This window comes from Elaeis guineensis, chromosome 5, assembly GCF_000442705.2.
Source record: "Elaeis guineensis isolate ETL-2024a chromosome 5, EG11, whole genome shotgun sequence".
Lineage (NCBI taxonomy): Eukaryota > Viridiplantae > Streptophyta > Magnoliopsida > Arecales > Arecaceae > Elaeis > Elaeis guineensis.
In genome coordinates this window covers 121,155,019-121,174,896 of record NC_025997.2, presented here as the reverse complement: position 1 = coordinate 121,174,896, position 19,878 = coordinate 121,155,019, and the positions used below count along the sequence as shown (strand labels likewise).

Sequence of the window (19,878 nt, the reverse complement as noted above, 5' to 3'; positions counted from 1 at the left end):
ATTTCTCTATCAACAATCAGTTGGGGCATCAGACGTACATGGCTGGTGTAGTACATACCCCAAAGATCAGGGCTAAATTGAATATGAGTTTTTTTTTTCTCCAAAAGCCTTCTCAATACCCCTCCTCTCTTAAATTACGATTTTCCGATGGGGGTGGGTGGTAGAGTTGGGGAAGGCTCGAGGAGGAGTCGGGGGGGTGTCCACCAAGGGCAGAGAAGGAGGGGTGGGACGGAGTGGGTTGGCGGTGTCATCACCAAGGGCGAAGGAAGAGGAGAGGGAGGAAGAGGAGGAGGTGGTGGGGCTATGCATCGAGGGCGGAGGAGAAGGAGTAGGGCATTGGGGTCATCACTGAAGGAAAGAAGAGAGGAAGGGGGTGCAGCGGAGGAGAAGAAAGAAGAGAGGGGAGGGGGTGCAGCGGAGGAGAAGAAAGGAGAGAGGGTGGAGGGGGGTTGCGTAGCACGAGCAGGAGGCAGCATGGTCCTGGGAGGAGGGTACAGCACGTGCACGAAGGGGTGGAGGAGAGGGGCACGGCAGGGAGGTGGTGCGATTGCCGGTGAGGGGGAGTGGCAACCTACGGCAAAGAAGAAGAAAAGGCAGGCAGGTGGCGTGGTGCGAGAGGGGGGAGGGCGACCTATGGTGGAGAAGAAGAAAGAAAAGGGAGGCAGCATGATCGCGGGAGGGGGGGCCTGCGGCAGAAAAGAAGAAAGGATAGGGAGATGGCATGGTCACGGGAGGGGGGGAGGCAACACAAGCACTGAGAAGGGGTTGGGGGCACAAGCATTGATGGGGGGGTGTCGGAGAGAGGGGAAGGAAGATTGCAGGGTGGGGCGGCATGAGCACTGGGGAGAGAGGGAAGACCGTCAGGGAGGCGGGCGGCGAGTGGGAGGAGTGAAGAAGAAGATGGAGGGGTGGGTGATGTAATGTCTTAAATATCTTTCATAATAAAAAAATATTAAAAGAATACTATAGCAAAATTCTGAAATGGATTGGTCTAGGTCTAAAAATCATGTTCGTAAATATAAGTTGGTTTGGTTCGCACGTGTCTCAATCTTGACTTGACAAACTTAATTGTCTCATAATAATTGAAACTTGATGTTAGTTAAATTCTGCTGATATTTTTTTTCTTCTCGATGAAAGGAGAGAGCTATACATTCACTATTACATAAACTGGTTTGATTCAAGCATGTTTCGGTCTTGACTTAAGCGATCTAGTTGTGAAGCTTGATGTCAGTTAAATTCTACATATTTTTTTCTCCCTAAAGAAGAAGACTATACAGCTGCTGCGGCTGAAATCCATCTTGGATCGAAGATGCTGGAGCGAGGCGACGTCCGATGGGTCGACAGTGGCTGGATCTGCAAGAAAAGCTCCGTTGGAATTGGCTCCAGCGAAGATCCTCCGACGCTCAAGTCAAAATTTTCACAATAAGAGGGAAAGAGCGAGCATCTCTAAAAGGAAGAGGAGGCATACCTTTTCTAGGCATAGATTGGCAACCAGGGCCTAGAGAATGGCATGGCTTTGTTTATGGCTATTCTCATATTTAAATAGGATGATGTGGCCGGATTATAGAAAGATCTCGAGGAGTCATCATGGTAAGCCGCTGCCTTTAATAATCCAACTTGACTGTTGCTTGAAGATTTCGGATATACGCTATCAAGCATGACGACCGAATCAAGGATCGAAGAGAATAGGCTTCGGGAGCCAATTACATCCTAGCGGATGGCATGATTTGGCATAAACTCAGTCGGTGCACAGTTAGCTATTTGGAGGGACATGGTTCACCGTATGATCTGATGGGACCACGCGGGGGTTAGCTTTTTCGATGGTATTTTGACATAGTCGCTGGAGTGACATATGATTAAGAGTATGGATCGACTCAGAATCCTCGAAGAAGATACCAAAGTTGAGCTTCTCTTGGCTCGATGCCCAATGTCCGGGTATCACCTTGAGGTCGGTTGGCCGACATATAGATCGATAAAGAGTCGGAGTCGGTGGCTGGGGTGGGGATCAGTTCTGCACTGACATCGATGAGAATATGCTTCGGTCTAGGTATGATGCCCTTCTCCAACAACAGCCATTGTTACAACCACTGTAATGGCAGCAGATTGATCAAAATACAAAATATAACTTAGACCCGGTGTATCAAAAAGGGTGAGGGAGTTACTTTCAATGACAAGGTTGAGAATCTCTACTCCATAGCTTTTTGCAGATCCTCCTTCAATCCCAAGCCTCTGCATGGATTGGATTCACCTTTGAGTTAGCACTATAGCTTGCGAAAATAAGATTACCTGAATTAGATCTTAGGATAAAACCAACCCCTTCTACTCAGGCTGAAAAGAGCCATCAATTTAAAGCTTTATCCATCCAAGCTTACCTGCACATATAGTCATAGAAGAATCGAAGGAACCTACTAGTTTTTCCTAATGAAAACAGCAAAAAATGTTATTTTATATATAGCTCATCTTGAGTTAGGCTTGGGCTAAAATTGGGTCAAGCCGCCTAAGGACTTGTTTGGATATTCTAACATGGTTGGTATGAAAATCTTGTTGAAAACAAGTTTGTTGGTCCATCTATCTTGCAGATACTATTCAAACCCAGCCCAGATCCGGACTGTTGAGCTTCAGAAAGAAAAAAAAGGCCCATAAAGGTCCTTTTCTCTTTCTATAGGATTTATATCATCTGAGTTTAGTTGATATAGGATTATGCTTAAATGGACGGTTCAAGCCATGAACCCTATGGAATTTTCAATTGAATCCTATAGAAATATCCAAACAGGCTCTAATGATTTAATGTTAATTGGGCTTCAGCTAAATTATATGCGCATCCCCGGCTGAGCTTTCTTCAACCTTTCTACACCATGGCCCGCACCAAAACTGGAGCTGGGTTAACCAAATGGCCTCACAAAACTATAAAGTAGGTCATATGCTCCGACATACCGTTTTCAGTTGGGCTGGATTTTGGTTACCAGATATCAAGCTCTATGTGGCTGAGTGAGGTGTGAGTCCAAGGTTAATTCTAGCCTTTGTCATCCCAAATATAAAATATTTCTAGACATAAGCCTGATCACTTGTCAGTTTACTTCAAAAGTAAAATCCCGATATGATTTTGAGTAATCATTGTAGGATTTGTAGATAAGATTTTGATCAAAGAATAAATTCACACTATCCATAAAGATTTCATGGGATCACGCTTTATTCTGATAAGTTCTCTTATCTTATCCTCCTTGATGCAACCCAACCTAATTTCAATTGCGTTCAGGTTAAGGTGTCAAAATGTCAGGTCGGCCGGATTCAGATTGGCTAATTAGGTTTTTAAGTCAGGATTCTATTAAATTAGAGCTCTGTTTTAAGGCGAGGCCACAATTGAATTGACCTAGCCAGCCAAATGTGCACCACATCGTATTAGCGCCAGTATGCACACAATGATTGGTTGTTTAGATATGAAGATAATCCTGATTGGTTACTTAGAGATGAAGATTATCCTATCATTTGTGGACCAAGACACCAAAGTTGTCCCCGTTCACAAATTTAAAGCCCACACCGATCAATGCTTCGAAATCTCTCCTCGCATAAACACAAGTCTCCATCACAAAATTTTCTCAGAAAAAAGTCTCCATCACAAAATCTTTCCTCTATCAGCGAAAAGTCAAAGCGACAACGGTCGTCACTACCGGATGTGTCCCTCCCACTCCACCGCGCACCACCACACATACTTTCTCCGTTCACGTGAAAACCGAGCTTCCACACGTGTCACGTAAGAGGCTTTGGTCGTTGGCCTTCCGATGGACCACCGGAACAACGATGTATACATTACCCACGTATGCGTTACCCACCTTCCACGAATGTCCGGAACGTGGCCGGATGTCCAGCCGACGGTGATCGGGCCTCGGGACCACCGGGTTCCTTACGGTGGACTCAACTGGGTGGACCACCCGAAGAACGGAGCCTGGAGTTGTGGCAGCACGGGCCCACCGTTGCCGGCAAGAGTGGAAGAGCGATCCAACGGATCTAATTGTCCCGACAAAGGTTTGATTTGTTATGATAAATATTGACGTTGGACATCGCGGACGTCGGCAAGTCTAGGTCAGACAATCCAAGAATTTAGTTTGTCGTAGATGACAGATTCATGTAAACTGTGGACCGCCGGCCCTGATGGGTCCAATAGCTAAATTATTAGCTTGACGTGGGATCACTAAAGGATCTAATCATAGGGTCAGCAGGCATCAAAAATATATATACATATATATTTTTGAAAAAAAAAAAAAAAGAATGATACTAGAGGTCTCTATTTCAAGCACATAAAATGTTCTTACATGATGTAGCGCAATTTGGAGTGGTGCAATTGGTAAAAAGTAGTTATATATCAAATGCCAAGTCAGCATTAATAAATCTAATAATCTTCTCGGATGCATTTAATATATATATAATTTTTTTTATAAAAGATGCATCAATGAATTGACTTATTTCCGTTCTATTCTTCCGTTCAACATGGTGCTTGCCTATTGACATATACTATATCTGTTACCGTCAGTCTTAGGACATAGAGATAGATCATCTCACTGGGCCTATATATGAGATAATAAATAAAGATGAGAGTTTGTCGGATTGGCTCCAGTTGGATTTTTCAATACTCAAGTATGAAATTTTTTTTTAATAAAAATGAAGAAAGAAAAATAAACAACAGGAAAACAAAATCTCTCCTACTCTAGACAATTACCTTTTTCTTTTTCTTTCTTTTTTCTGTAGAGGATCTTCGGATGTATTTATGGTCAGAGTCTCATATATCAACAAACGAGGAGTCATGCTGTAACAAATTACTAATGTAGATAACAATCTTAGAGACATGTTGTGGTAACCTAGCATGCAATGCAATCGTGTACTGCTTTAAGGTAGAAAAACTAAGTTGCTTCTTTCGCAGAGAAGAGCCTATTTGATTTTGATTAGTAGCCAGGGTCATTGAGGTGAACTAAGAAATGGCAGCCTCGAAGGCTGGTCATTTTTAGTTTGCTCGGGCCAACCTCAGAATTTTCTTGAGGAGACCCAACCAGAATGTGTTGGAGAATTTCCAAATAGGTTGGATTTACCGTACAAGTTATGAGATGGACGAATCCTCACTTTTATATGATACAAGCCATTTAGTGCCACAAGGCATGATGGGTGAGTGGATGGTACATTGTGCTGAATATTTCATGTATGATCAGCTTTCCCTAAACTCCAGCTCCACCACAACTTTTGCCTTCAGATATTCGCGAGAAGGTGTCAACTTCGGTTTTGTTGCACACTCACGTGCAGGCTGTATGCACTGATGATATCTTATCCTCTCTGTGGTTGGAGCATGAGAGGTAGAAGGAAGTGGTCGGTAAGTAAGCCATCAAATCCATAACTACAGGAGAACTCATTGTCACAGCTATACTTTTCTGCACCTTTCATATCTTTAATTTGCTTTATCATTAACTGGCTTTTGTCCAGTATAATGATTATTTCCTTGAATTGGATGCATAAGCAAATTATGCGATGTAGAATGTGATGTCATGGTTTTATTTTTTTCCATCTGACGTGGAAAGCAAGCATACCATGATTTTCCAATGGATGATTGCAAGCCCAAACAAAAGAGCCAATTACAAGTGACGTAAATACCTTTTAGAGCTTTGCACTATGTGGACTTAGCTCTAGTGTAAGACCCCAATTTGGCATTGCATTTGGGGGGTTAAAAAGTTTTTCATTTGGATTGCTAAAGTTTTTTTTTGGATAATTTTGAGATATTTAGTAAAAATTTTGGAATAAATTTCTACTTCTTCTAAAAGAAAAAAAAATAGATGAATAATATGTGTGTTTAAAATTCATCGAGCAAGCTAATATCACATGTAATATACATAGATTCGATATATTTGTGGCACTTCTTGCTAATTAATTGGCACGATGTATCGAAAATTTTCAATAAACCATTTATATGCACAACTTTTCAAAAATTAACACAACACACTAAAAATGTTCCAATAAATGGTAGTGGCATGCTTTTTCCATATCATGCAAGAAAAGTACTCTCTATTACATACCCATGGATTAGTCAAAAAAATTGATTCCATGCATAATGGAGATGTTATTCAGGGTTGCTAAACCAGTTTCAGCTGGTTGAGAATGACAGTAGATCAGATATGATAAAGTTGGTCAATATCTATATTCATTTTAAAATTAAAAATCTCATATCCATATATACTTCGTATCTATTTTGGATCGAATCAGATAAGAAACTGATCATCAAATATTATAAAATAATTATAATTTTAAAAAAAGATTTAGATTAAATTTATTTTGGATCAGATTCAAAATGAGGTATATATCATTATCCATATTTGATCTAAATTTATTTTAAATATTTTATTTAAAATTTATATCTATTTTTTGATTTAATCTGTCTCATCCTGGTTGGACCAGGTTTGCAGTAATACGTTACAATAGCCATCTGTATGGTGGGTTTAGGTTTTTTTTTTTTTTTTTTTAATAGTAAAATCATGTTTTGATTTTTATTTAGTAAAAAGGACATTAATGTCAAATGATAAAACCGCGGTAGCTAATATTAATATAAAAAAAAACCTAAAACATCAAAAATACACCAAAGGGATACCTTTTTGATGATAACACCAAAGGGATGTCATTTTCCAGGGGTGCCACATTCAGTTCCTTGGACAGCGTTCCTCCTTCCCTGGAGCGAGCAGAGCTCCTCTCTTCGATGTCGGGATCCTACTGCCACACCCCAGACTCAGATGACTCCTATAAAGCTATCTATACGGATATCTTATCTGTCGCTCAAATCAGAAATGTACATCCAAATCAACGGCCGAAATTTCTCACTCATAGACATCTTTATGCGTACATCTCGACCTGAGCTCCAAAAATGATCCAGCACGTGCGGGGTCCAGCTGTACTCATAATCGCACGGCACAAGATATGGTAACGGCGTGCCACGTCGTCATATCTTAAGTACGTTATAAAAATACCCTTCTCCGCACCGTAGGCCGAATAAACCGAGGGCCGCGCTTCCGGCTTTAAGGCCCAAAGGTCAAATAACCTAATCCCAAAAGTATCCTTCATCACTTCCATCCACAACATTCATTAAACCTGTAAATATCTACAAGTTATGAGGGTTTTCTGGTCAATAAGACGAAGCCGTTTCGCCCGTACACCGATCACCCGTTACATATCCCCCGCGCCTGCTCTAAAAGCCACGTCTCTCTCCTTCCTCCTCTTCTCTCATCTACCGGTAAAATATCCCTGCAGGCACGAAGCTCTCTCTCTTCTCTTCTCTTCACCCACCGCCTCCAGCCCCCAAGAAGGACACCGTCTCGCCAAGACTGATCGCCGGCGCCCCGCCGCTGGGGCGCATCTGATAGCCGGGAAGCCTCCGTCGGCAAAGACTTGGAACGAGAGGCGAGAGGGATCTTGGTTCGAAGGCCGTGGAGTGGTCTCGAGGGATTAAGAATACTGAATCGACGGCGGAGCTTTGCAATCTCGTCGACATTACACGGTTGGAGGAGTTCTATCCCCATCTCACCGTTTGTTTTTTTTTTCAAATTATTCTTTTTATTTAAAGAAATTCTCTTCTTGAATTCATGGGGTTGGGGTTTGGTAACCGGCCTCCGTTTCGAGAGCGTTACGTTTCCATTAACGGCCACGACAAGCAAAAGCTCTAAAATTTTCTTTCTTAAACTCAATAATATTATTTTTAATGGGATATAATAATGTAAAATGGTATAAGAAACGGCCGTTTTGTTCCCGGTTTTTTTTTTTTTTCGTTTCGTATTTTTGAAACGAGATAGAAGGATTTATTTCTGCGTTCCGGTGTGACCCCGGAGCTGTTTTATTAACCGGGGTTCTAGAATGGAGATAAAATAGATCCTTCCTGATCGCTGTGGGTCCCAGAAAACGGTGGGGATGGCGGGGGGTCTTGGGTCCCAAAAACAACGGTGGTGATGGTGGGGGCCTTGGATGGTTCGATCTTGACCCCAGGAGACGTGAACTAGGGGTGTTTGCTTTCGAATTTTAGTCAAAGAACCGGTAATCCACCACCTTACAAGAAGGAAATAAAATAAAATAAAATAAAATAGTAAAATAAAAACACTTAAAAATTATTTTTTTTTCAAAACTTATTTATACATTTACCCTTTTCTTCGGAAGTTAGGCTACCGGTGCCCTCTCTTTTTTTTAAAAAAAAATTATGTAGTTGTGTTTTGACCTCCACGCCGGACCATCATTTGTGGCCTCACAACAGCTCATATCCAAACGAAACGGTGCTATAATCTACATCGTTCTCCAGCTGCCATCTTTTCTTACGCTCATCTTGTCTCTTAGAGGGGTTGAGATGTAGCAAGTTCGAAACCTTATGAGAAGCTTCATTGGAACAAAGAATTTCTCATCAATATAGTAACGAGTAGTCACTTTCATAAAAGAGTATATAATGCTGTCCACAGAGCCATAATCATGTAAAGGTCAGGAGTGAGTGCTTGATGGGTGCACAGTTTGTCTCCTCCATGACTTTCAAAAGTCACCTGAGCATTCAAAACTTTAGTTCGGAAATCACAATGGGTTAGAGACTTAGAGAGTTGATAAGATTTGAGGAGTACTATATATGGGCTGGTATACTCCTTTCTGGAGAACCATTTGTTTTGTTTTAGGTGCAAATTAAATGGTATTTTAGGAGTCAGAATTTGCATGAAAATGCAGTCTGACTAATTTGTCCGGCATCCAAACATTAAGCGAGAGATGCCAATAAAAGAGGGGACAGAATGTAAGAGATATCAAGGCTTTTGCAGCATGTAATTTGTCATGCGGTTTGAATGATATATTATTCCCCCATTTTGTTGTTTCAAAAGAGGCTTTGCGGTTGGGTGCTATAAATAATGGAATGTGTTTACTTACACAATCAAGATGTCATTTCTGAAACATTCTTCAAAGCGGCACCATAAGCCGAGCCATTGCTTAATTATAGGTGTTCAATTGAAACGTATATTTGAAATTTGGTGGACTAATTAAATATCGATTTATCTCAAAAAAAAATTGTCGAGAATTTAGTCGATCCTTGGAATACATAAAATCTTGAAATTTTGGAGGGTTTGAACTAGCGTATATAGTTGATAATCATTGTCATGAGCTGAGATCAGTGACATCAGTTCAAGTCTTGTCCTCACCTGGATTTCAGCCGAACATCCTCCCATCCTAGCTGTCAAGAAAAGAAGTATTTGTTATTTTATGTTTTTTTGACCATAGGATTGATATGACTGGACCCAAAACATTTGACTCACTCTTAGTCATTTGATAATTACAAATTAGACTCTTAATCATTTGATAGTATTTGTTATTTTATTTTATTTTTTAGGTATCAAAGTTTGTTTATTTATAACCTTTTCTTCTGTAGTCCTCTATAGATTCGGATTCACTTGAGATTATTTATTGGTCATTAGTTTTGTTGATTTTTTATTCAATATTTTCTCTATTGGATAGATATTATGCAATCTAAATTAATCTAACGGTTATCTCTGTGTATGTATGCGGGACGCATGGACACATGTATTGTTTTCATCAATCATAATGTTACGCTTGGGGCCTTATTAATATACTTGTGGAATTTGTTATTGAGTTTGTGATAACTTGAAGTAGATTATTCTGTGTTCATATTTTGAAGTGTGCTCTGACAATCTTGGCACAAGAGTTAATGTGATCATCCTTCCTAGACTACATAGGAATTGTTTTATGACCTTTTAGAAACTGAAATCTAAACCTTTCTAGCCAAGATGCTCTAGAAGGGAAGGGACCCATTCTCAATTCATGTCAGGAAGCATTAATTAATATTAGTCCATACCAAGTAACAGATATATTGATTTTAATGACTTTTGCTGGAGTAGTGGATTCCATTTTTGTTCTTTCTTTTTCATGCGATCCTTTTCTCTTTTCCAAAGAAGTTTAGCTTACTTTATCTTCATATTAATTTCATGGCCATTTGCCTTCATACTATCTTCTTCTCTTCTCTTTCTTTTCTTTTCTTTTCTTCTTTCTTTTTTTCTTTTTTCTTTTTTGATATCTTTCTTTCTTTTTTTTTTTTCCTTTCTTTCTTTTGTGGTTGTGTTATGTGTAGGATAAAAGGGGAGGAAGGGATATTAAACCTTTCTGCCATATCACTCCAAAAACTACCCTAGCACACGCAAATAAGAGGTCATTTATAAACATTGGAGGATATGCATATAGTAATTAACTTTTGATACTCCTCACACGCTTATGGCCAGCTAATTAATGGCCTTTTTTATACAATGGATCCTAGTTGAGCCATTCACCCATTTTTTTTGGCTTTCATCTTGTTATTCCAATAGTTAGTTAAGAAAATTAGTGTTCCTTGCATTTCTCCATCCATATCAACTTCATCCATAGGGTAAGTGCACCAAGACATAAATATCGTGATGCCATGATGTACAACAGCAGAAAGAATATATATATTTTCTAGAACTAGCATGCCAAGAATATATTGTGCGCAAATATTTCATATTGCCTTATTTATTGCTATTGTTTTATGAGTTGGGATTCTCTCCGGTTCATACATGAACTTGAGAGACAATTCTTTGATCATGGCTGATGATAGGCAAGATGGTCATGATTCGATGGCCTCCACTTATCATCTCTTGATTCATTATTTCATGTATCGTGTGAGGTCTATCTAGTCATTACATTGCACGACTTATAGATGATTTGAACTTTCTTTGATTCAGATGTAAGTTGTAGAGAACTTGAACTCATTAATATATTGAATAAAATTTATAGTAGATTTATCTTAGAACTTGAGTTGATATACCTAATCGAGCTTTCAAAGAGACAAGGTCAGAATAGTTATTTCAACTACCCTCAAAACGGTACATCTTTTTATCAAAAGGAAGTGTATCTTATCCAAAAAGACAAAAAAAAAAAAAAGGAAAACCGGCAAACCATTATTGGGACCTCCAATAACGCGGGGACCGTGTCCTGCAGGACAGCCGCCCGACACGTGCCCCGATTTAGTGCGGTCCTTGGTCTTGACGGAAAAGCGACGTGGCATATTTCTATTCGCAGAATTCTGCTGTCCCCTTATTTAAGGTTTGTCATGACTAATTTGAATTGACTACTTCACCCCTACATTCCTTCGTCACGAAGCCGAAGACCACAGGGGTAAATGCGGGAAATAGAATTCCTCGGGTACAAGGTCATCGGGAATTTAGAAAGTTCGCATCAAAAGGGAACAAAACCTCGTAACGAAATTTCTAGCCGTAAATTATCTTCTGCTGGGCTCCGTTGTCGAGACAACTCGTGGGGGCTCACCACTGCTCGGCTCCAGCACCCTTGCTCTTTTACTGCGGCACAACTTTCCTAAGCCCACCTCACATGTTTTCATCACACGCCCCCCTCCTATCCCCAAACTAAAATGGCAGTTTGGGAATAAGTTTTAGGTGTGCCAAAGGGCCTCTAGACCAGGATAAGCTGACATAATTGGGGAAATATTTTATTTTAGTATTTATTCTATTCATTTCCACAAAATACTAGTTTTTTTATCCAAGTATATGAAAAGCATGTCCAAGGATAATTTGAGATTTTGAAAACAATCCTAGTTTGTTGTATTTATGATTGAACAAATCTTTCCCTGCTGCTTTTGCTAGTGCTGCCTTATCTCTTGTCATTGTTTGGGTATTACTATGTAAGGAGAAAGATCTCCTCAGATTTGCTAGAGTATGATGATTGACCCTAGTGGTTTGAGTTTGTATTCACTTGTAGCTTAGAATCCACTTATGCTTCTCTAAGCATTCCTTCATTCTCTTCTCTTCTTGCTTTGTAGTTGGATAAGGTACATCTCCTTTAAATTTTTTTAAAAAAGTTTTTACTTATTTATTTCATCAAAATAGAATAGAAAGAAAACGATAGAATATTTTTCCTTCTCATTGTTGATCCATTTTTTGATCCAATTTTTTTACCCTACTTTAATTTTATTTTGAAATAAATCTAAGAAGTAGATATAAGAAATGGTTATTAGGATTAGAAATGCCAATACTAATTAATACAAATCTCTTAAATAAAAAGTTGTCATAATTCATTTCTAGCATTAGTTGTCATATATTCATCTCATTATTTGTATGGATAAAAATATATTAAGCTTGATTAATTGTTTTTTTTATGAGAAAATTTAAGCTTGAAGTTGAGTTGCATAAATATTCTTATTGTATCTTTTCTTGTTTCCCATAAATAAAAAGCGAACTTAACAGATCAGTTCTCTTTCTAATCGCCATTTAACACATGGTTCTTTGACTATGAGCATTTGATTTTGAGTCTTACATACTTATGGGTTTGGCATACAATTAAATTTATATAATACACACACTTATACTAGTTTGTACATCTGTTTGTATTGTTCTTTTACATAGTTATATTATTTCTACATATGTTTATATCTGTCCAGACGTAGTTATTTGGGATTGCATACTGAGTGCTGATAAGTATGTGTGCTGGATTAGGGACTAAAAAATGAACAATTTAGGAATTATAGGGAACTCTCGCGTAGCAGGAATTAAACATCAAATGGTGGTATTAAGAGACAGAAAAATTATGACGTGCACTGCTTGCATGGCCACGTTGGTGCATGCCATCAATCACCAAGCACATGGTGAATGGAACCCACGCTAAGGCATCTCGGTGATTGGTGGCATGCACTGATATGATAATGCATTCGATAATTTTTCTCAAAGATTGGTTGCCAGTTATCTCCAAATAAAATAAGATGAAGTGCAACTATTAAAATACCGGTTTCATTTATCAACTACCAGACCATGGCAGGCTCGCCCATCGATATCCATATTCGGGATTATAGAATATAGGAAGCCATTGGAGTTTGGGGAGGGGAAGGGGAACAGGAACAAACGGGAGACGACAGCACGTACGGCGTTTCCCACGCTATATTCCTCGAAGACCCATGGTTTGACTACGTCTTTCGGCAAACCACAGCCAGCCACGTGTCCTTTCCCGCGTCGCCAGAGAGTCGGCGGCCGTCCCTAGGCGGAGGTCGCCATCTTTAATGCCCCGGGGCGAGACCATTCGGGACCTCTGCTCTGTTGTTTGGATCATTCTGTAGTCGTTTCCGGAGTCCAAGCGACCCTTTTTTGTTGTTCTACTGTTCAACCCTGAGTGGCTGGAGGCCGAAGCAAGTGATCTGAGACGGTTTGGATTGGTGGGGTTTTGGTTTGGCGCAATTGGAGTGGGATTTAAAGAGGATTTGGTGGTCGTTTCTGGGGTAAGTTAATCTATTCTAAAGTTGAGTTTTTTAAACGAGATCTGGATTGCAACATGAGCGGATGGGCATTTCGGTTGATGGATTTTGTTCTGTTATATAATGGAAATTTGTTTTGGTTGGTCTCTGGGCTAAAATTGAAGGCAAGGAATGTTATACTCTCTAAAAATGAAATCTTGGTTCAATTTATGAGATCTACAGGAGTAGTGTGGGCTTGGGTGCATGGATTTTTTCGTTTTATTGTGCAATGGAAATTCGTTTTGACTTTACTGTGAAGGCAACGAGTGTTCTACTCTTCTAAACATGAAATCTTGGTCTTGTAATCTGTTTCCCTTGAATAAAATACTTCAGACACTCTGTGCCTATTGATTCCTGACAAAAATGAAATCTTGGTTCAACTTTCTGGAGCTAACAGGGGTGGTGGGTGCTTGGGCTGATGGATCTTTTGTTTTGTTATAGCATGGAAATTTGTTGCAACTTGCTTCCAGACTAGTGGTATATTTTGAAATGCAATTTCATGCTCTGTTTTTGTGATTGCCACTTGGTCGCATGATGGCATTGAATTTGCTTTCGAAGTATATTATCTAGCACTTTATCATTTTATTCAGACAGTTTGAATGTGCTTTCAGGATCACTGCCACCTTTTATCCGTGTTTGAATCTGCTTCCAGCGGTGTCATTGTAGCTTACATTTGATTCCTTGGTGAGGTTATCTAAGTCGGTCATTTTGGGATTAGCAGGAAGAGAAATAGCTTTCTTCAGGTTTCTGTCAGCAACTATCTATTGCTATACTTCATCTCAATTCTAAGCAGTTTGATTGGTTTGTTTAAATAACATTTTGCGGTTTGTTCTTTACAGTTACTGGTTTGGGTGAATCGATTGAGAGGGAGATTATAGATTCTGAATCAGTATCAGCAAGAAGAAGCACAGTTGTTGCACAAATGAGCTTTAGAAATGACAAAGGGAAAAAGGTATGTATTTACTGGCTTATTGTTGCCTGAGCTCTTCCTGTTTCATGTAGTCAAATTTTCAAACTTATGATATATTTCAAGGAATTGATTTGGAATCAACATATAGGTTAATCTTTTGATTGTAGCATTAAAGGTTAATCCAGTATTATTTCTCCTTTAATGCACGAGAGATCAATTTATGAAATTTTAATTGGTAGGTGTTTCCATCTTTTTTCCCAAAAATTTGTGGGATGAGAGAGATGAAAGCATCAAAGAGAAATGAGCTCTCACTCGACTCCTCTGGTATGTTTTTATGGACTTAAAGTTTGATACTTTTCAATGTTTTATCTATTAATAAGTTTGACTTGATTAGAATTAAGGAGACAAAAAAATCTCTCTGTTATTTTAGGTGTGGCAATTTTCTTCTTCAGAAGGAGCCATGTTGGGCATTCAAGTATCTTTGATAATTTTTGGCAAAACCCAAAGTAGCACTGTTGTTCTAGAAAAGAAAAAAGGTTGAAGTTTTAAAAATTTAAAACTATGGTTAGTGATGAATAGAATTGAAAATTGAAAGATAATTGTCACTTTCTCTCTTGTTCCTTTACAACAAGAGAGAAGTAACTTCCATAGGGATCCCTCATTATATCAGAGAGTAGATAATAAGATACAAAAGGCTGGCCATTCAAGGACTAGACTGAAAGATCATAAAACCCAGAGAGACATTGAGAATCTTTATCTTAACCATGGAGGGAATTCATGGGCCATGTAGAATACTTATCTTAGTGATTTAGATTTTCGATAAATTTTTATTTACAAGATAAACTTCCTTTTGTTCTTGTAAACCTTCAACTCAAATGTGCTATTTATCTTTTATTCAGATTGACAGTTCTTATGTCCATAAAATGAAAACATAGATATCTCTTTGGGGAATCCTAGTGAGAATGTTATCACATTTACTTAAATCTGAATTATTTTTTTGTGGAATAATATGTTTAATAGGTAAATGATTCCAAAATTTAGATATTTTGGCCCATATGACTATGGAAAACTGCAGAGGAAAGTTAAGAAGAAAATACAATTTGAAAAAGAAGGAACTATAAAGCAGAGGATAATAGGAGAAACTGAGAAATATAAAGCACATAGAATCTTTAGCTCATCCTTAGTATTTGTTATGGTTACTCTTTTGGTCCTTAAATTTCAGACTCAGGCATACTGGTCTAGCAAATCTCATATTGAAAATTATTCTTGGTAAATTGCTAAAAGATATTACCATTATTTTTCACATTCTTACTTAACTGTTTCTTCTATAGTTATAGCTAACTTTGCTTTACAAATAGCAGTTGATTTTGGAGCATGCCGATCTTTCTCCAAAAGTGCGTCTCCTGCTCTCAGGAAAAGCTTTTCTGGTATGTCCTTTAGTTTCTTAGTTCTCTATTTTCTAGTTTTTATTCACATACCACATCTCATAAGCTTTTCATGGTCTTTTAACTTCATTTCTCTTCGTTCCAATTTGAAGAAACAGATACTAATTCAAGGCTAGCAAGCTTAAGTTTCAACGAATTCTCTTCCTCCTTACAAGACATTGTAAATACCCAGGCCTTCAGGTACACTGTTTGCTTCTCTATTTTATCAGTTTTTGCTGGTTTTATGTTTTCTCTCTCATATTCTGTTCTTCGACCTTCCTCCTGCTCTCTGTAGGGTATTTGTTGCCACATGGAATGTTGGAGGAAAACCACCTCATAGTGGGCTAAACCTTAATGATTTTATTCCTGCTGATGATCATTCAGATATGTATGTACTTGGGTACGTATCCTAGTGCAAACTTGTTGAATATCTGATAACTAATTTCTTGATGTACATATTTCGATGCATGTCTCCTATCTTCAGCTATAATTTTAACCACTTCCCTACCAATATTCTTGTTTACATAAATAACTTTATATTTTCTGTTTTATTATCTATTTTTTTCATTACTAAATGTTTATGAATATTTCTTCATGATCTGCATATTATAGATTTCCTCGTTTACTGTTTTTCATGTTTATAGATTGTAGCCTGGCCTCTGTTGTATTTTATTGAAACCTTCTGTCTCACTTCTTTTCTTCCATGATGCTGTTAGTTTCCAGGAAATAGTCCCTCTGAATGCTGGAAATGTGCTTGTTATAGAAGATAATGAACCAGCAGGGAAATGGTTAGCTCTAATCAGCCAAGCACTGAACAGACCAACAGAGGCTGATGCTGATACTTGCACACAAACCCCATCTCCATACACCAACCCTTCTTCTCAAGATTCTAGTTTGAATTCTTCTGTTTCTAGAGATCTAAGCAATACCGGTGGTTCATTATCCTTCCAAAAGCAATCGATAAAATCTGTCCGCAAAACTTTCACGACACAGCAGGGAAGACAGCAAAAGACCTGCAAATGTGCATCGGAGGTGACAGGAAAGTACTACCGAGATTCTTGTTTCAGATGCCCCACAGCTTATATTAGTGATGATGACTCCTCAGATGAGGAAGAGGAGGTATCACGCACTTTTGCAGTCGCAGACATAGCTGCTGCAGTCTCTACTACAGATAAGCAACTACAGTATATCCTCATAGCTAGCAAGCAGATGGTAGGGATCTTTGTCACTGTTTGGGTGAGAAGAGAACTAGTCCAACATATAGGCCATCTGAGACTCTCTTGTGTTGGGCGTGGAATCATGGGCTATCTTGGTAACAAGGTGAGATCTGAGTTAGCCATTCCTTGTTAGATGCCTCTCTCATTCCCTTCTTCTTCTTCCTCTTCCTTCTTTCGTATCTTTTCCTTTTCTTTTACAAATTTCTTATCAAGAGATATACTGTTTTGGTTGCAGGGATGTATATCAGTGAGCATGTCTTTGCATCGGACAAGCTTTTGTTTTGTTTGCAGTCACTTGACTTCAGGGGAGAAAGAAGGGGATGAGCTCAGGAGAAACTCCGATGTTATAGAAATATTAAAGAACACACATTTCCGAAAGATATGCAGAAGTAGTAGTCGAAGAATTCCTCAGAGAATTCTTGAACATGAGTAATCTTTCCCTCCATAATTGTACTAGCCATATGTAAAAAAAGCCAGATTGGAAACTGAAATTGATTTCCTCTCTCCCTCTTCTCATTCCTATGACTCAGCCGGGTCATATGGTTAGGGGATTTGAATTACAGAATTGCCTTGAGCTACTCTGAGACCAGGAAGCTTCTTGAAGATAACAATTGGGATGCTCTTCTTGAGAAGGATCAGGTAAACACTCTTCAAATGGGTTGTAATCAATGTCTGATTTAAATGGATGCTTATCTCAATGAAGTCTTGTTCATTGTTGAGTTCTTTCTGAGATGATTTTCTTTCTTCTGTGAATTAAAAGACATCTTGTAGAGTTTTGATACTTCTCTCCAACATCTATAGAACACCAAATATTATAATTTCTTGCATCTGCTTTGTTGTTTGATAGCTGAAAATTGAAAGAGAAGCCGGACGAGTGTTCAAGGGGTGGAATGAAGGGAAAATCTATTTTGCTCCAACATACAAATACTCCAATAATTCAGATGCTTATGCTGGGGAGACTGTAACATCAAAGAAGAAAAGAAGAACACCGGCATGGTATGCAAGACTTTCCGTTCTAATGCTTGTTTTTTTTTTTCTGAGAAGCAAATGGGGTCACTCTATTGGTAACAATGCTCAGCAAAGGCTAAAGCCTTTGGCCCCATATAAAAAATTTACTTTTTTAACCAATGAAATACCTGTTTTAATTCTTATCTCCAGGCTAGCTTTAAATATCATAATCCTGCTAAAAATCGTTGATAAATAGTGCAAGCATTCGATAATCTCATTAAAACATAGCCTTAGTAGTTGATCACTGCTTTTGCGGAATACATTATATGATTTGATATCAGTTAACGTTTACATAATATTTTTAAGTATGGAAGCAATTCAATTACTACTCAGCTTTCTTAAGTAAACAGGGAAATGTATCGAGTACCACTTAACAATTATCAAACTGGATAAATTCAGGTGTGATCGCATACTATGGCATGGTGATGGGATTGTGCAGTTGTCTTACATCCGTGGCGAGTCGAGATTTTCTGATCATCGCCCAGTGTGTGCAGTTTTCAGAGTGGAGGTGGGCATGCTTGATAGCAGTTTGAAAAAGGGTCTGTCTGTCCCCAACTTGAAAGTTGGTGTGGAAGAGCTTTTACCTCCAAGTAATAGCTACTTTTCCTGATGGAAGTGAGTGCGCACTCTTTTTTTTAAAAAAATTATCTCAGATCTGAAAATATATGCTTCATAATTAAAACATTTCCACATCGATGTACATGTATGACAAACATATATATAATTGCAGCAGTACAATGTTGTGCTATATGATCTTTACCACACCATATATGGCTTCTTAGTATAAATTTGGCACTATGTCATGTTGTTAAATCTTGTTTGTCCTGCATCATGGATAAAAGGCAATAATATGCCAAAGTCTTCTTTTGAGAAAATAAGAATTATCAGTTAGGTAAGTTTTCCTAATAGGTAATTGGCCTTTTAGGTTTTAAGTTAGACCCCTCAAGCCCAATGTTGCATAAGCAATTAACTTAACATTAATTTGTGGTATGTTGACTTTTCTTTCTAGATGATGCTGATCTAGTTGTCCACCATTACTCAGGTGCTGACATTTGAGAAGAAAGAATGACTGTTGTAGGAAATGTATGTGTGAATCTGAAGAAACTATCAAAGAGGCAGATACAGGTCAATCTGTACAGAATTCACTAACATCGTACTTGGTAAGTATGCTATTATTATGAATTTTCTCTTCATTTATAAAATGACCGATGATATCTTTATGCTTTTCCTTCTGAAAGATTGTTTCCTTTTGCATTGACTCCAGCTAGAAGCAACGGAAGTCTAAGATCATACTCGGAAGAGACCTCTTTTTTTTCTCTTTCTTTTTTTTTTTTTTTCTTTTTTTCTCCCACTGGGAAGAGACTTCCTTCTTCATCATCATCCCATTTTTTTTTTATAACTTTACTGAGAGGAAATATGAATTCCACCTCTAAGCATATACTGAATTTTCTTTGGGGGGAGGAGTGCGTGTCTAATTGAGGCATTCGGATTGTACAAAACTATGCATTAATGTTCTATCAAGTAAGAAAAACAACATCCTTACTTCAATGATGATGAAGCATCGAGGGAATTGCATTATTGAGTTTTCTCTCTCTGAATAACTGTGATAACCTGCTGATTTGATGGGATTCCTGCTTAGAAACTAATCTTTGATGGTTAGGAAATTAACTAAAGCTGTTTTGGCTATCATCTTATATAAAACCTTGATATATAGATACACACGCACGCACACGCATGCGCACGCGTGTGCACACACACACACAGAGAGAGAGAGAGAGAGAGAGAGAGAGAGAGAGAGAGGATATATGGTTGAATTTGACTAATTATTCTTGATAAAGTCTAATCAGATGGTGCTGCACTTTTGTAGCTATTGTATTTGGTCAAGTGCTGCAAGAACAAGAGATGTTGAGGTTTGGGATCCGATCCTGAACTACCAGCCAAATTGATTTTAGAAGAAGACTGAAGCATCTTTGTCATGTCTCAAATCTGAGATGTAATACAGCCATGATATCG

At 38.5% G+C, this 19,878-nt stretch overlaps 1 protein-coding gene across 8 annotated transcripts; it reads left to right on the top strand.

Annotated features, from left to right (window-relative positions):
* Positions 1–7,237: 7,237 nt before the first annotated feature.
* On the top strand, positions 7,238–19,447 carry LOC105046108 (type I inositol polyphosphate 5-phosphatase 10). Of its 8 annotated transcripts, none has more exons than XM_073258347.1 (14): positions 7,238–7,522; positions 13,918–14,049; positions 14,146–14,258; positions 14,456–14,540; positions 15,575–15,643; positions 15,754–15,841; positions 15,936–16,040; positions 16,357–16,960; positions 17,093–17,286; positions 17,388–17,496; positions 17,705–17,853; positions 18,265–18,455; positions 18,908–19,025; positions 19,130–19,447. In XM_073258347.1, the coding sequence occupies exons 3-13, from the start codon at positions 14,229–14,231 to the stop codon at positions 18,919–18,921; spliced, it is 1,638 nt and encodes a 545-aa protein (XP_073114448.1). In that variant the 5' UTR covers positions 7,238–7,522; positions 13,918–14,049; positions 14,146–14,228; the 3' UTR covers positions 18,922–19,025; positions 19,130–19,447. The 8 variants fall into 8 exon arrangements, with proteins under 8 accessions (XP_073114448.1, XP_073114447.1, XP_073114443.1 ...); XM_073258346.1 differs by having other exon boundaries at positions 7,240–7,522; positions 15,760–15,841; positions 18,265–18,480; XM_073258342.1 differs by having other exon boundaries at positions 7,240–7,522; positions 18,265–18,480.
* Positions 19,448–19,878: the final 431 nt, after the last annotated feature.

Bases quoted from the DNA above. Each gene is read 5' to 3' on its own strand.
- LOC105046108 (XM_073258342.1), top strand. From the start codon at position 14,229: ATGAGCTTTAGAAATGACAAAGGGAAAAAG. The intron at 14,541-15,574 runs GTATGTTTTTAT...CTTTACAAATAG, and splicing joins GCTCTCACTCGACTCCTCTG to CAGTTGATTTTGGAGCATGC. The intron at 17,497-17,704 runs GTAAACACTCTT...GTTGTTTGATAG, and splicing joins CTCTTCTTGAGAAGGATCAG to CTGAAAATTGAAAGAGAAGC.